This window comes from Mirounga leonina, unplaced genomic scaffold (assembly GCF_011800145.1).
Source record: "Mirounga leonina isolate KUSES-001 unplaced genomic scaffold, KU_Mleo_1.0 Mir_129, whole genome shotgun sequence".
Classification (NCBI taxonomy): domain Eukaryota; kingdom Metazoa; phylum Chordata; class Mammalia; order Carnivora; family Phocidae; genus Mirounga; species Mirounga leonina.
The window spans coordinates 79,126,893-79,140,849 of record NW_023270323.1 but is presented as its reverse complement, the minus strand read 5'-3'; the positions used below and the strand labels follow the sequence as shown (position 1 = coordinate 79,140,849).

At 61.4% G+C, this 13,957-nt stretch overlaps 1 protein-coding gene across 1 annotated transcript; it reads right to left on the bottom strand.

Annotated features, from left to right (window-relative positions):
* Positions 1–761: 761 nt before the first annotated feature.
* Positions 762–12,061, bottom strand: LRPAP1 (LDL receptor related protein associated protein 1). Its single transcript, XM_035005395.1, has 8 exons — positions 11,847–12,061; positions 7,848–7,992; positions 5,284–5,408; positions 4,156–4,276; positions 3,682–3,840; positions 2,651–2,733; positions 2,210–2,386; positions 762–1,080 (listed from the first exon to the last, which is right to left on the bottom strand). Exons 1-8 carry the CDS (start codon positions 12,030–12,032, stop codon positions 1,018–1,020), a joined length of 1,059 nt encoding a protein of 352 aa, XP_034861286.1. The 5' UTR covers positions 12,033–12,061; the 3' UTR covers positions 762–1,017.
* Between the last annotated feature and the right edge of the window lie 1,896 nt (positions 12,062–13,957).

Below are 13,957 nucleotides of genomic sequence, written 5' to 3'. Positions count from 1 at the left end.
AGCCCTTTTCTGGTCCTCAGCCTCCACCCGAGCTGTCGTCATGCTGCCCCGCCCATCAGGCTGGGCCACAGCCATGCGCACTAGGGCCTGCTGCGAGGGACACACCAGCCGCCCGGTCAGCGGCACGCATGATGTACGTGGACGCCTCGGGAGCACGGCAGGAAGGCCCACCCATGCCCAGTGGCCCAGGGAGGAGGGGGCCACCTCCCGGCTTGGTTTCAGCGCATCCTGACACGCGAAGTCCTAGCACAAGCCCCCTTGGACTTGATTCTTAGAATAATGGCTCATGGGAAAGCTGTCTGGTGGATCCCAACATGCCAGTCGAGGCCGGGACGTGGTCGATGCCGAGTGCAGCGCTGGGGTCAAGCCTCTTCCAGGTTCAAACCTGGGAACTGTGTCAGACCCCCACATGGACCGCCTATGGTGAAGTCAGAGAAGGGTCCCCGTGGAGCTGTCACACCTCAGTGAGACAATCAGCCACGTTCGCTGGACATGGAGACCCCCGGGGCCCAACCTCAGGTGGGCAGGGAGACGCCAGTGGGGCCACTGTGAGCCCGCCCCAGGCCTGTGCCAGAGGTCACCCCTGCCCCCCAAGTTCACCTCCTCCCTGCTCTCGCGGGTGAAACCCGGGGGACTGTGGCCCTGGGAGGCCCTCGGCTCCCCCGCCGTGTCACGCAGCAGAGAAGACGGGGAGTGGGGTGCGGGGGTGGAAGAGGAGCAAGACGCAGACGCAGAGACCGCTGAATGACAGGTCGGACCACTGACGATTTAGACCGTGAGACGTGTTTTTAAAGACACAGCGTTGCAGCGGCAGATTCACGCACGTCTGATGCTCCGCTCGTCGGGCCCCCGGGGGGTCGGAGCAGTTCTTCCGCATCAAGGATGCCTGGCCGGTCCCTGCCACGCCTCCCTCAAGGTCCTGTTCGTGCCCAGCGCCGCCCCAAGCCCCTGGGCCGTGCTGAGGCAGACCCCTGGTGCCCTGCTTCTTCCTCCTTCTTCCGGCGGGCTCCTGCGGCCTCAGAGTTCGTTGTGGCGAGCTCTGGAGATGCGGCCCGACAGGTCCTGTAAATGCTTCTTCACCTGAAAACAAGGCACAGTGTCAACCCAGCTGCCACCTGCCCAACATCACGATACACACGGCCTTAGGAGGAAAACTCCTGAGCTCCTCGCTTTTCTTATTTGCAAGTCTGCCACCAGGAAACAGTCAGGGATCAATCACAAAAGTAGCTCCACGCCAACTAGAACACCAGCGCCCGCTAGAAACCAACCGCGCGGGGCAGAGGACGCGCGGACAGAGGGCGCAGGGCCATTTCCGCAAAGGCGGGGAACAGAGATGCCACCTGGCTGCCCTCCCCCCTGCCCCGACAGAGCCCAGCGTCTGCTGAACCCGCACTCCCGCCAGGGCAGTGAGGCAGAGAGCATCCCGCGCCCGCCCCTTCTCCGGCACGGCCGGACTCCCCTCTGCAAGTTCCCAGCCCGCGGCGTCACTCTGGAGCCGGCCTCCCGTGCGGGGTGCTTGCCTTCTCCCCGACAGGCTGCCAGCCGGGCACGGACCCACGCGCCCCTCCTCTGTGGCCCTTTGGCCCGTGTCACTTTAGATTTGGGTGTTTGAATGGCTAGCCCATCCCTGTGGCTCCAGAGTCAGATGCACAAGAGGATCCCTCCTCCCCTGCTCCCTCTAGAGACGACCCACCTCATGTTTCCAGGCTGTTCTGTGCGTCCTTCCGCCCCTACCACCAGCCCCTCACAGCGTCCACGCTGCCCGACCACTTCTTCCCCCCCCGGCACGGTCCGACCCCGAACCTTCTGCAGGAAGAGCCCAACTTCTGTGCCTGTATGTGCCCCTGATTTGTGGGTCACCGCAAACGACCTGACCAGCCCCGGAGTGACCCCACTCTGCTCGGCCCCCTGCCACCGCCCTGGGATGGTCTGCATTCGCATGAGGGGAAACGTGGCCTCCACGCACACTGCACAGGACTCGGGACCGTCGTTCTGTGCACACGCGGACGTGCCACAGCCGCTCCCTCACGCACCCCGAGCGGGGTCACGGGCTGAGGGCACAAGCTGGGGGCACAGCTGTCCTGCAGCTCTGAACAGGCCCGGAGGGGATGGCCCGGCCCCCGTGGGGGCAGACCAGGCGCCATCAGGCCCAGACGGCCACCTGCCGTCCGCACAGGGGGGACCAGCGCACACGCAGGGCTGCGCGCACCTTGTAGCCCAGCTCCTTGGTCTTCTCCTCCAGCACGGCGTACTTCTCCTTGTTCCGGCTCACGTGCTCCCGGTCCCCGAGGCTCTCCACGTGTTTCAGTTTCTGGTGAGAGATTTCCAGCTGCTTCTGGTAGTGGTTGTGTTTTTCAATTTTGGCTTCAAAGTGCTTAAGCTCCTCCTAGAATAATGTTTCAACAGCCCAACGTCCCCCATCGGCCTCTTCGTGCCACTCCGGGGTCCCCAGCAAACCTCCCCACCCCCTCAGGACACGGGTGGCCGCCGACCAGCACGGCAGAGGGATGCAGGGCGCAGGGAAAGAGGCCAGTGAACACGCTGGTCTGCCACTCACACTGCGGTTCAGTCTTTCCCAAGTTAGTACCAAGTTCAACAGAAGAGATGTTGCCAAATAACGTGAGCCAGCGTCAGCCAGCACCTTCCTTACCCGGAAGGACTCCAGCTCCTTCTCAGTGAAGTTGGAGGACTTGGCCAGGTCCCACAGATCGATCACTCGGGGTTCCTCGAACTCTGGCAGGAAAGCGGAAACAGTCCCGGTGACTGTGTGGCGGCATCCCATGATGCCCAGGGGCCCCGACGACACTGAGAGTGTGAGCGTCTGGACGCACGCACGCGTTCAGGTGTCTAGTGCCGTCTGGAAGCGAACAGTGTTGTTCTCGTGCACGTTCAGTGTGTGGCTCAGGGCCCCGCTGGAACCTGGCCTCGGCGACACGCTCACTGGCCCGCACCTGAGAGGGAGGGGCCCACTGCAGAGCCACCTCGGTGGGGGAGGGGCGGTGGGAGTCGGGATGGCGGGGTTCCCTGGGGCCTCTGGGCCAGGACTGCCAATCTACCACAGTTCCGGGCTGAAGCTTAGGCCACTGCCCGTCCTTCTGGCTCCAGAGCAAAACCAACCACATGGAAAGGACCCCTTGACCTGAGCCAGCACTCCTGAGCAGACATGGGTGATGGGTGCCCACCTGGGCCACCCACCTCTCCGTCCCTGGAGGAGAGAGGGAGCTGGTCGGAGCTGCCCACCCGCGGGCATGCCGCTAGCTCCCAGCTCCAACACCTCCTCTCTCAGCTGTCCCCTTCCTGCCCAGGGCCCTCCAGGGGCTCGTGGAGAGTGTTCCGGAAGGACTCGGCAGACCACGGGAGAAACTGAGGAGCTGGCTGGGTGTGGCTCCTGGAAGGGGGTGGTTCAGGTGGGGAGGGGCAGCGGCGCAGCGGGCGGCCCCAGCACCACGTCTCCTGACCTGCCGCATCCCCAGGCGCAGAAGCACCTGCCGCATCCACGCTCCGTAAGCCCAGGCGGAGAACACGTGAACGGGTAAGAAGCCAGAGGGAGAGGGCAGCCTGGCAGAGAGAGCTCCTGAACACGGCTCTAGCACAGGGCCCGGGGTGGGAGCGGAGGAGACAGCGGCCCGCCACGGGATGGCGTGGGACGCACAGCTGTGATACCCAAACGTGGGTGCTCACCGGCCTCGGTGCCGTAGCCCCGGTGGCTGACTTTGCGCAGGCGGTCGTAGCCCTGGTTGATGCCCCGCAGCCGGTCCTTGAGCTCTGTATGCTTGCTGTGCAGCACGTCCTCCTTGACGCGGCTCACGTCAAAGGGGCTGATGACGTTCTCCTGGATTTCTGTGCCGAACAGGTGCCGTGAGCCGCCGCCGGGGACGCCCCTGCTGGAGCGGAAACGCCCCGGGCCGACCCCAGTGACCCTGCACCCCACCTCCCGCTTTGCTGACTTCCTGAGGGCAAGACCACGGGTTGGGGTGGCATCCGTGTCTGTGTGGGGACGTGACCCACGTCACAGCATCTGACCAGCACGCTCGCGTTGTCAGGGGCGCCCCCATGAGCCCCCACAGGGGAGTCCCAATCAGAAACTGGGAGGACACGGAGGGAGGGCACCCCCCCCCCCCGCCGGGCCACCTGCAGGAGGGCGGGTGGGGGCACCTTCGGTCCTGCTCAGCGTCTCCAGCAGGACGTTGTACTCGCGCACTTTCTCCCTGTGGTGCTCGAACTCCCGCCGCAGCTTGTCCAGCTCCTCGCTGGAGAACTTCCCCGAGGTCTTCGCCTGGGAGGAGTGAACACACTGTGAGCCTGCCCACGCCCCAGGGTGACCCCCTCCAGGCCGCTTGCCGCGACTCCACAGGGGCCACTGCTGAGCATCCCCTCAGATCAGGCAGGACCCTCGCTCCTGCGGGAAACGCTCAGTGCACTGTCGCCTTGATGACCCTTTAACTAGGGGCCGTAGCAGGACCTGTCGCCAGGCTCCATGGAGAGGTGAGAGCCATCAAAGTGTGAGAACAGCAGGATCCCCAACGGGGCGGGGCAGCGTCCCCTCCTAGGAGGGACCTCAAGCCAGTCACCACGTGTCATCCACCTGCCCTGCGGGGCCATGTGCGGACTCACGAAGAACGCAGGTCCGGGGCTCAGCCCGTTGGCCACAGGGTCCCCTCCACAGTGGACCCGCCCTCCCTCCTGCTCCAGCCCCAGCCCTTGGACGAAGGACGATGGGCTGGTGCGAGAATTCTGATTCTCGGCCCCACTCAGTGTGGTCCAGACAGAACCTGGACAGGAGCTGGGGGATCAGGGGCTGTGGAGTGAGTGACGCCGCAGCCAGCTCAAGCCACCACCTGGTCCCACAGACTGCCTGCACCCACCTGAGGTTTGCACCCCACAGGAGACCAGATGCTGCGAGGCCAGCCCCCACACACCCAGCCCGCACTCTGAGCACACCTTTCTGAACCAGACAGCTCCGACCCAAAACTAAGTGGACACCATACAACACACGGGCCACCACTAGCCTGGCTGTTTACAGATCGTCCAGCCCATTCTGGTCATTCGAGGCTCAGCTCCATGCCACACAGAATTCCTTCTCTGAGAGGGCAGGGAAGGCAGGGAAGCCTCATGGGAGGGACCACGACCACAGAAGAAGAGCCTCATGGTTCCAAGAGGAAAGCTTTGCCCCCAGAGACCCTCTGGAAACAGGGTCCTGTGCAGAAGCAGCCCCTAGCAGCCCCCCTAACTCTCAACGCTAGGGTGCACACTTTGGGGCTCATGGGAAGCACCGGGGAGTACCTTGTGCCACAGCTTTTCCAGCCTGGGGTCCTCCAGGCTGTCCTCCTCGGTGGGGTCACTGAGGGAGTTGCTGCTCACGGCCCGGGCGTCCTTCCTCCCGTCCAGGCCGTACTTGGCCAGGATCACTAGGGGAGAGACACAGGAGGTGTTACTCCAGTCCCGGCCACTGCCTGCTGGGACCCCCAGGCTCTGCACTCCAGACACACGAACAGTCCGAGTACGGGGAGGGGTATGAGCCCGGGGAGGAGCAGCAAGAAGGGCGCGGAGGGATAACTAGCTCATCGGGCTCTGCCTGGCCCCAGCCTTCCAAGTCTGCTGCTGCACTGGACGCCCTCAGAGGGCAGGTCACACTCGTCTCAGGGTGCGTTCACCAGCCTAGAAGGCGGAAGGTTCTGGATTCCAGCCATCTGGGTTCAGCATGAACCGGAGCCAGAAACAAACACTCCAGCTAGAAGAAGCCCCACAGAGCTGCAAGCCCAGCCTCTTCTAGTCTCGCTGAGGACACTGGGCCCGGACTCCCTGGGTGTGCACTTGGGGGACACCGTGGTGGACAGGGTGAGGGTGGCCGGCCTGGGCAGCAGAGCAGACCCATCCTGAGACAGAGGCTTCTCCATCAAAACTGGCCCGGACAAGGTGGGCCCAACGTGGCCTATTTCCCACGGTGCTGGTGCACGGCCGGGGGACCGCCCTGCTGCCTGGCCTAGGACAGACCTGGTTACACCCGGGTCCTCCCTTTCACGTCTCCATTCTGGTCTGACCCCACACTTTGTGGTCCCCTCAGTGTGGCTCAGCCTTGTCAATGGTCCTGGGGTGGGGGGACTGAGGGGATGTGGGGGCGCACAGGGCACATCCAGGAGACGGCCAGCTGCCCGGTGAGGGACAAATGCTCAAGAGGGTCTGCTGTGGCGCTCCAGCTTCCCAGTCTCTGGAGTCTTCTGCCATGTCACCCTGGCACCTAGGACGCCCACACCACCGAGTAGAAAACAGATGGCTCCACTTGGGACCCGGACTCAGACACCGGGCTGGAAGCCATGCCCAGGAGGATACGGGCTGGCAGTGGGAGTTCAGGGAGAATGTGCCCCAGGGAGGGAGACGAGAGCTGGCTGACCTCTTTACGCCCTCATGCTCCTTGGTCTTGGCCCCGGGCCATCCACTGGGGGCCGGTTCCTTCCAGAAAGGACGACATACAAAGGATTCTGGGTTCCTCCAGAGCCTTTCCTCGGGAGTATCTCCAGGTCAGGCTCCTGTCCTGGCCCTTTGGAGTGGCCCCCAAACATTCCAGCTGGGTGCAATGATCCCGCATCTCTGTCCACCTGAGCCTTCTGCTATCTTGTCCTGTTTTGCATGTGTCTCATCATTCTAGAATGAGGCCATATGAAACAGCAGTAGACCTTTGTCCTCACCCCAGAAGCAGATACACAACTTGACCTGAAGAACACGTAGGTGTCTCATGAGGTCTGACGGTAAGGGATGCAGGGGAGCTGGGAAGACGTCACCAGCTGAGTCAGAAAAGCCTGGATTCAAACTCTGCTGTGCTCAAGTGGTGACTACGGACAAGTTGCTCACCCTCTCTGAGCCTCTGTCACCTGTCTGTGCCTAGGGACAAGTGCCTCAAAGAGGCCTGAGTGGACGTATAGCATTCCGTCTCAGGGACTCCTGTGACCACAGACAACGCGCACTCCACGGGGTGCCGTGTCCGAGGAAGCCAGTGTCTGGCCCCGTGAGCGTGTGGCACGGTGGGTGGGCTGCAGGGCGGACTCTGGGTCCGGCCACACCTGTGGCCACTGAGCCGTGGCTACTTGAGCCCCGACGCCGGGCTCCGCGGGGAGCTACAGCGGGCTCATACTGGCGAGGGCGTGCCCGCGTGCCGGGGCGGGTGGCAGGCCAGGGCGCCAGCAGGCGGGATGGGGACGTGACTTCTACTCGCCGCTCTTCGCTACAGGACAACAGCAAGACCCGTCCGCGCGGGAGCAGCCCCCCCGAGACGCAGCTGAGGTGGAGTGCACGGGGGCGCCCGGGCAGCGAGCTCGGAGTCCTGCCCCGCGCCTGACGCTGCCACGGGAGGGAGGCGGAAAAGGGGGGCCCGAGAGACCTCTCCGTCCTGAGGACGCATGTCTTTTGCATAATGGGCAGCTGGGCAGACGGTTGCTCTGTCTTGAATACCCACAGTAACAAGCAGCTCACTACTTCCCATCTCAACACATTTCCCTCTGTTAGGAAGTTATTTTCGTTACAGATGATCTGAAATCTGCTTCCCCATAACTTCCCGACCCTGGGAACATCCCTACTGTCTCTTCGAGGTGCCCACGGGAGACTGGGTGGCCCCGGCCTCCCTCCTGGGCCAAGTCGCTGCAGGGCCCTCAGCTGCTGTGCGTTACTGCACCCAGCACCCGTCCTGACTCTCCCCACAGTCTGCCAAGAGCCTCGCAAAACAGCCCAGCAGCTGTGGCCAAGGCTGGTCGCTCCTCGGAGGTGAGCCACGGCATGGGCTGCAGCGGGGCGGCCCCGCTCCCCTCCCGCCCCCACCGCAGCCCCCCACCGCGCTCAATAGGAAAGACAGGTACCACTGAGGCTGCGCGTGACTTTGGCCTGCTTCTCTCCATCTTCGTCGAGACCCTCGGCCTTCAGCTTTTTCCAGGCGAATTCATCCCTTTCTTGCATCTTCAGATCCGCATGGAGCTCGGACAGTTTCACGGGAGAAAGCTGCAGCTACGGAACGAGAGCAGAGGATGCTGACAACCAGTCCCAAGATGAACCAACAGCATCGCCGGGAGATGGCAACCCTGAGAGGGGGTGACCAGGAGATACCACAGATGGGCAGGGGGATGCAGGGTCCTGGCCAGGCAAAATCCCACACGTGTTCCCGGGCAAGACCCTCAGGGGACTGCCACGCTGCAGGGTTCTAGGGAGCCTGCTCTCCAGCCTCACTGTAAGAGGTCCACGGCAGGGCATGATCTAGGAATGCCACGTCCGTGAGGAGCTGCTGGCCAGCAGTGGCCTGAGCACGGGCTGCCAGGCCCTCTCGCTGAGGCCACCTACGGCCACAGGGCCGGCTGCTGCACCAAGACCCCCCAGGGACATTCGTGGGGCCCCGGGTATTGGGGTGTGACGACGGAGGGACACGAATGCTGAGCATGGGAGGAATCCATTACCTTTTCCTCGTATCATGTAAGTAATAAAAAATAAACCACGATGATTAGAGGATGGAGGACTAAATTATGGCAAACTTCCACGTTGAGAAAAGATCAGTGAACCTGCCTGACAATGCCCTCACCGGCAAGGGACTCGCTAATGACACAATGACAAGAGGCTCTAAGTGCGGTGTCTCTGCCCCCTGACCCAGCCCACGATGAGGTGGGGAGGGGCCTCGGCTTCAGGCCGGAATGAGACCTACGCCTGTGTTGGGTGGCCCAAGGCTCTGGGAGCCAGCCCGAGGCCCAGGGAGGCCGAGGAGACTGGGCCCCTGCTCCTGCCCTTCCCGCTGACTGGTGTCAGCTCAGCCCAGACGACTGGGACAAACGTGCTTCAAGCTGGTCCCTCGGACCAGAACGTTCCACCAGTCTTCACGTGGCTGTACCTGCTGGGGCTCCCTGGGCACCCAGCAGTACCGCGGTGGGCTGCTGAACAAGCTACAAGATTGAGCAGCCCCTTGCCAACCACGCGGGGTGGGGAGACTGCGGCCAATGTACTTTGTAGGCTAAAAGGGTCATCGTGGTGACCCTGACCAGCTTCGGCTAGGCCTCTCAGGAGATGCCCAGAAAATCTGGGCCCCATCCTTCACCAGCTTGAAAACTAGTCAGGGCAAGCTCCTCAGGAGTAAAAAGATAGCACCAAATGAGTGGCAGGGCCTAGGGCAGGAAACTGTTTTCATTCTCTAGAAGTTTCTTCGATCCTGCTCCATGGGTTTGCCCCCTCCTTTGCTGGCTCTCTGGCTCTCCTGGGGCAGGCGTTTGTCTCCACAGTATCCCAGCTCCTACTGCCTCTCTTGAGCCCCAAACCCTTCCTTTCGAAGCCTCTTGCGTGCCCCCGCCTAGACGCCTTAGGCTCCTCAAATGGCACCCAGGCTGACATAGTCCCACCTGCTCTCCTAAGCTCCGTCCTAGGCCCCACTGTCACCTGGATGCCCCCTGTGGGCACTACCAGGAGTCTGGGGAGGCTGGGGCTGCAGCCTCACCTGACCTGTGGACTCCCCGGGGCGGAGGAACTGGACAGTGGTTTGGGGCATGCTGATTTCCCAGAAAGGGCAGATAGGGCACCGGGTGATGAGGGGTTGGGAAGGGCAGACCTGCAGTCCACCCAGGATGCCAAGGACACAACACTTAAGCCCAGGCATCCACAGGGTCTCTCCTCTGTAAGCTTGGGGCCTGTCTGCATCAAGAGCCACAGCCAAGGACAGGGAGGCCCAGTTCCCAGCTCTGCCCTCTGTGGTTAGTGTGACATTGCATTGGCTCCTGTGTCCCTCTTGGGGACTGCATGGGGGAGAGGACCTAAGTGTTCTCTGACTGCCAGCTAGTTCGACCATTGGGGGACAGATCTGAGGACCTCAGGCAAAGGTCCCCACTCACCTCTTACTTTCTTATCTGTCCACTTCCCCAGGGCCCTGGGGGGAGTCAGCATGCCAGCATCCAGCCAGGAGCCCACGAGCTGCAGACTCTGGTGCCCACCTGTCTGTTACCGTCGCAGCCCCTGTGAGTCACTGCTTCTCATTCTGAAGCCTCTGGGGGTCTGAATTACACGCTGCACTGCACAAAAATCAGTCCTTCCTCTGAAATGCAGAGGCCGGTGAGTCCAGCGTGGGGGACGCCAGCCACCTGTGGCACCTGGACACAGCGGCCGTCATGTGCCATCAAAAAGGAGGCAAAGACGCAGCTCCCGGGCAAACGCCTGGCACTCCCTCTCTGGATTTTTTTTTTTTTTTTAAAGATTTTATTTATTAATTTGAGACACAGAGATACAGAGACAGAGAGAGAGCATGAGCAGGGAGAGAGGCAGAGGGAGAGGGAGAAGCAGGCTCCTCGCTGAGCCAGGAGCCCGATGTGGGGCTCGATCCCAGGACTCCGGGATCATGACCTGAGCCGAAGGCAGACGCTTAACCGACTGAGCCACCCAGGCGCCCCTCCCTCTCTGGATTTCTTCACTCTCCTTAACTTCAAGTTAAACGTTAATGCCTCACACGAGAAGAACTAGTTTGTAGAGATCAAATACAGAACAGGATCTGTTCAGTATTAAACAGTTAGGTAAATCATCAATAACGGAGACAAGCAAACGCACAGGAAGAAAGCCACGTATCAGAAACAAGGGCCATGTTGACGGCACGCTGGGTATGGATGGTTTCACAGGTGGGTACTTCATTTCAAACTCACCAAGATGAATGTATTAAGTATGTACAGCTTTTATATGCCAATCGTAGCTCAATAAAGTGGTAAAACGGTCCCTGGGAACCAGGGTCCAAAGCCTCTGCCTCCAGCCACGGTTCTGCACTGGGCAGAGTGATCGCGTGCAGAGCACAGTTCAAGGAGGCCTGCCCCCGGGGGGACACCAGAGAGCCCCTGGGGGACCGTGGGGCTGAGCCACCCACGTGGGAGCAGTCTTCCTGGAACACGGTGAAGCAGCGCCACGGACAGAACAGGACAGGGACCCCGACCTGCGCTTCCCAAATCCCACCTGGAGCAGAGGAACGCGGCGCACAGAAGACGCGGGAAACACAACCTCCCCTCCTCCTCTGGCCCTCCCACGTCCGAGGACAACGCTTCAACACATTCTAATCACAAGGTCAGGGTAAGAACTGACCGGAGCTTGGAGCCCGCAGAACTGGGTGTGAGAGCTCTGCTCTGGCGCTGTGGGCCTGCTCAGGATGTGTCCCCCAGCCCCCCGCCTGTGTCCCCCACCGGAACACAGGGCAACCCTGAGCAGGGCAACACCGGCCAGAGACGAGCAGGGCGCACCCACGACAAGCCCTGCGACGGCTTCACTCAGCCCCCAAAGCTCTCAGGACAGCCCCCGTGTCCCCCCCCCCCCCCCCCCCCGTCCCTGTCCCCTGCTCAGCAGTCTTACGACACTGGAAGATGTCACAAGACCCACAGGACTAGGCAGAAGTAGCCCTGGCTGCCGTCCCCAGCCTACAGCTCTCCTAACCACTTCTATGCAACAGGACCCGGTAATCTCACACAACGTCAAGACGCCGAGCGGCATAATGCCGCAGCAGCTCCCGGGACCCCGGGGCGGGTCTCTAAGCCGCAAGGACCCCAACCCCAGCGTGGCATCTGCGTGCCAAGGCGGGAATCACAGCAGCAGCCTGGGCTGTGACCGCGAGACAGAGAAGACCCAGGCCCCACCACCCTGGAGACACAAGACGCGCGGCCCCGCGGCACCCCCGCCCCCCGCCCGGGTCACAGGAGACAAGGGACGCCCCGGGGCCCCACGGCCCCCGAGGGCACAGAAGACAGGGGCTGCCCCGGAGCCCCGCGGCCCCAGGAGACAGCGGCCGCCCCACCCCCTCGCGGCCCCAGGAGACGGGGACGCCTCCGGCCCCGGGGTCACAGGAGGCCCTGGCAGCCGCTCACCCGCCGGGCCTTCTCCCATAGCTGGTTGAGCTTCTCCATGCGGAACTCCCCGCCGGGCTCGTTCTTCTCCCGCGAGTACTTGCCGCCGTGGCCCGCCGCCGGCCAGGGCCCGAGCAGCAGCAGCAGCACCAGGAGCTGCGGCTGCGGGAGCCCGCGCGACCCCACTCCGAGCTTCGGCGACGCCATCTTCCTCCTCCGGCCGAAGAGGCCCCGCCCCCACCGCGCGGCCTGCTGGGAGTTGTAGTCCCTCCCCGAGCGGGCTGCCCAAGCGAGGCCGCCAGCGGACTACGAGGCCCGCGAAGCCCTGCGGAGGCACGTGAGCGTTTCCTAGGCGACCACGCCGCGGCCTCGAGATCGCGGGGGCCTCCGGGTGGGCAGGGTGCGCTGGGGCTGCCCTCTTTGGGATTGCGACGTTGAGTGAGGACGCCACCCGGACCCCGGACTCCGGGTGGCCCGACGTCCCCCCCCGCTCCGTGGGGAAAGTAAACCCGAAACCCTGGCCTTTTCCTGTGTCCGCGGCGGTGATAGGGCGACTTCCTCGTCGCTGTGGGTTGCGGGCGGCTGGCCCCGCTAGGCACTCCTTCCCCTGACAGAGGAAGGCAGGCTGAGTCCCGGGCGGGCCCGGGAGTCTGGGCCTCCTCACTCCCGCCCCACGGAAGCTCTTCCCCAGGACTGGGGTGCGGGGTGCGGGGTGCGGGGTGCGGGGTGGGCGGGGTGCAGCCCAACAGTGTCTTTGAACTGCATCCCGACATTTCCTCTCCATGCGCTGCTTTTGTATTAGAGATCTTGCGCACTTGCCTCATTCCCACCCTCTTAGATTTTAGCAAATCACCAAAATTCAACCTGGGGGGCGACGTGTTGGGGTTGGGCCATGCCCTGGAGCGAGCTGCTGATGGATCGCCGCCCTCAGGTGGCTTGGGGTAGATGGTCCAGTAGGGGCACCAACTAGGGGTTTTGGGGCGGAAGACACAGGGTGCACCCACCCGGTGAGAGTGACCTGAAAGGCCTCCGGGGCGGCTGATTGTGCCTGGAAGAGGGGGCATTGGGATAGGAGGGAAGATGGGGACAAAGGAAGGGGGTGGAAAATACCTGGGCCTCTTGGGAGGAAGCAGTACTTACTTTAAAATTGTGCCCTGGGGCGCCTGGGTGGCTCAGTTGGTTAAGTGACTGCCTTTGGCTCAGGTCATGATCCCAGGGTCCTGGGATCGAGTCCGGCATCGGGCTCCCTGCTCCGCCGGAGGCCTGCTTCTCCCTCTCCCACTCCCCCTGCTTGTGTTCCCTCTCTCGCTGTGTCTCTCTCTGTCAAACAAATAAATAAAATCTTTAAAAATAAATAAATAAATAAATTAAATAAAATAAAATTGTGCCCTGTGCTGTCCAGAGGGTTTAAAGTACCTGGAATGGAGGAGGGCTTTGCCCTCCTTCCTGCCTGACCCCAGGATCTCTAGAGCCATTGTTTCATGTGTTTTGTCTGGTTGTTTTAGTTGTTTCAGGCAAAGGTTAACTTCAGTCCCAGTACTCCAGTCTATCTAGAGCACAGGTTCCAGGGGCCCAGCTGTTAGTTTTTAATGAAGTGGGGAACAAAGGCAAAAGAAAAATTCAATTTCCTTACTACCTAAAACCAGCTGACAAGTCCTTGAAACAGGCAGAGTGACATTCCTCTAGGAGCTCAGCTGCCTTGATGTTGATACTTTGCTAGGGCAATCTTAGGCTGACCCCCAGGATCCTGTGAGTCTACTTTTAACATATAAAAATTCCTTTGGAAACTTTCGTTATCTCTATCTCCTAGATACGTGTTGGCAATCATCCCCCAAGCGTATGACCCACTGATACACATCTGAAGGGTCTCATGACTAGGTTTTATTTGATGGTGATTAGTGACTTTTTCCCAACAATAGCTAGCCCCCTCAAGGTCCTGGAAACCTTGCTTCCAAAATTCCTTAGAGACTTACACTATCCCTAATCCTCTCCCAACTTAATGGGCCACTCCTCATGACCCCAGTGCAGCTTTTCCTGCCCTCAGGAAAATAATAAATAAATGTAAAATATTTAATATTATAATAATATTTTTAATAAATTAATTTAATTTTAATAAAACCACCATTTTGCAC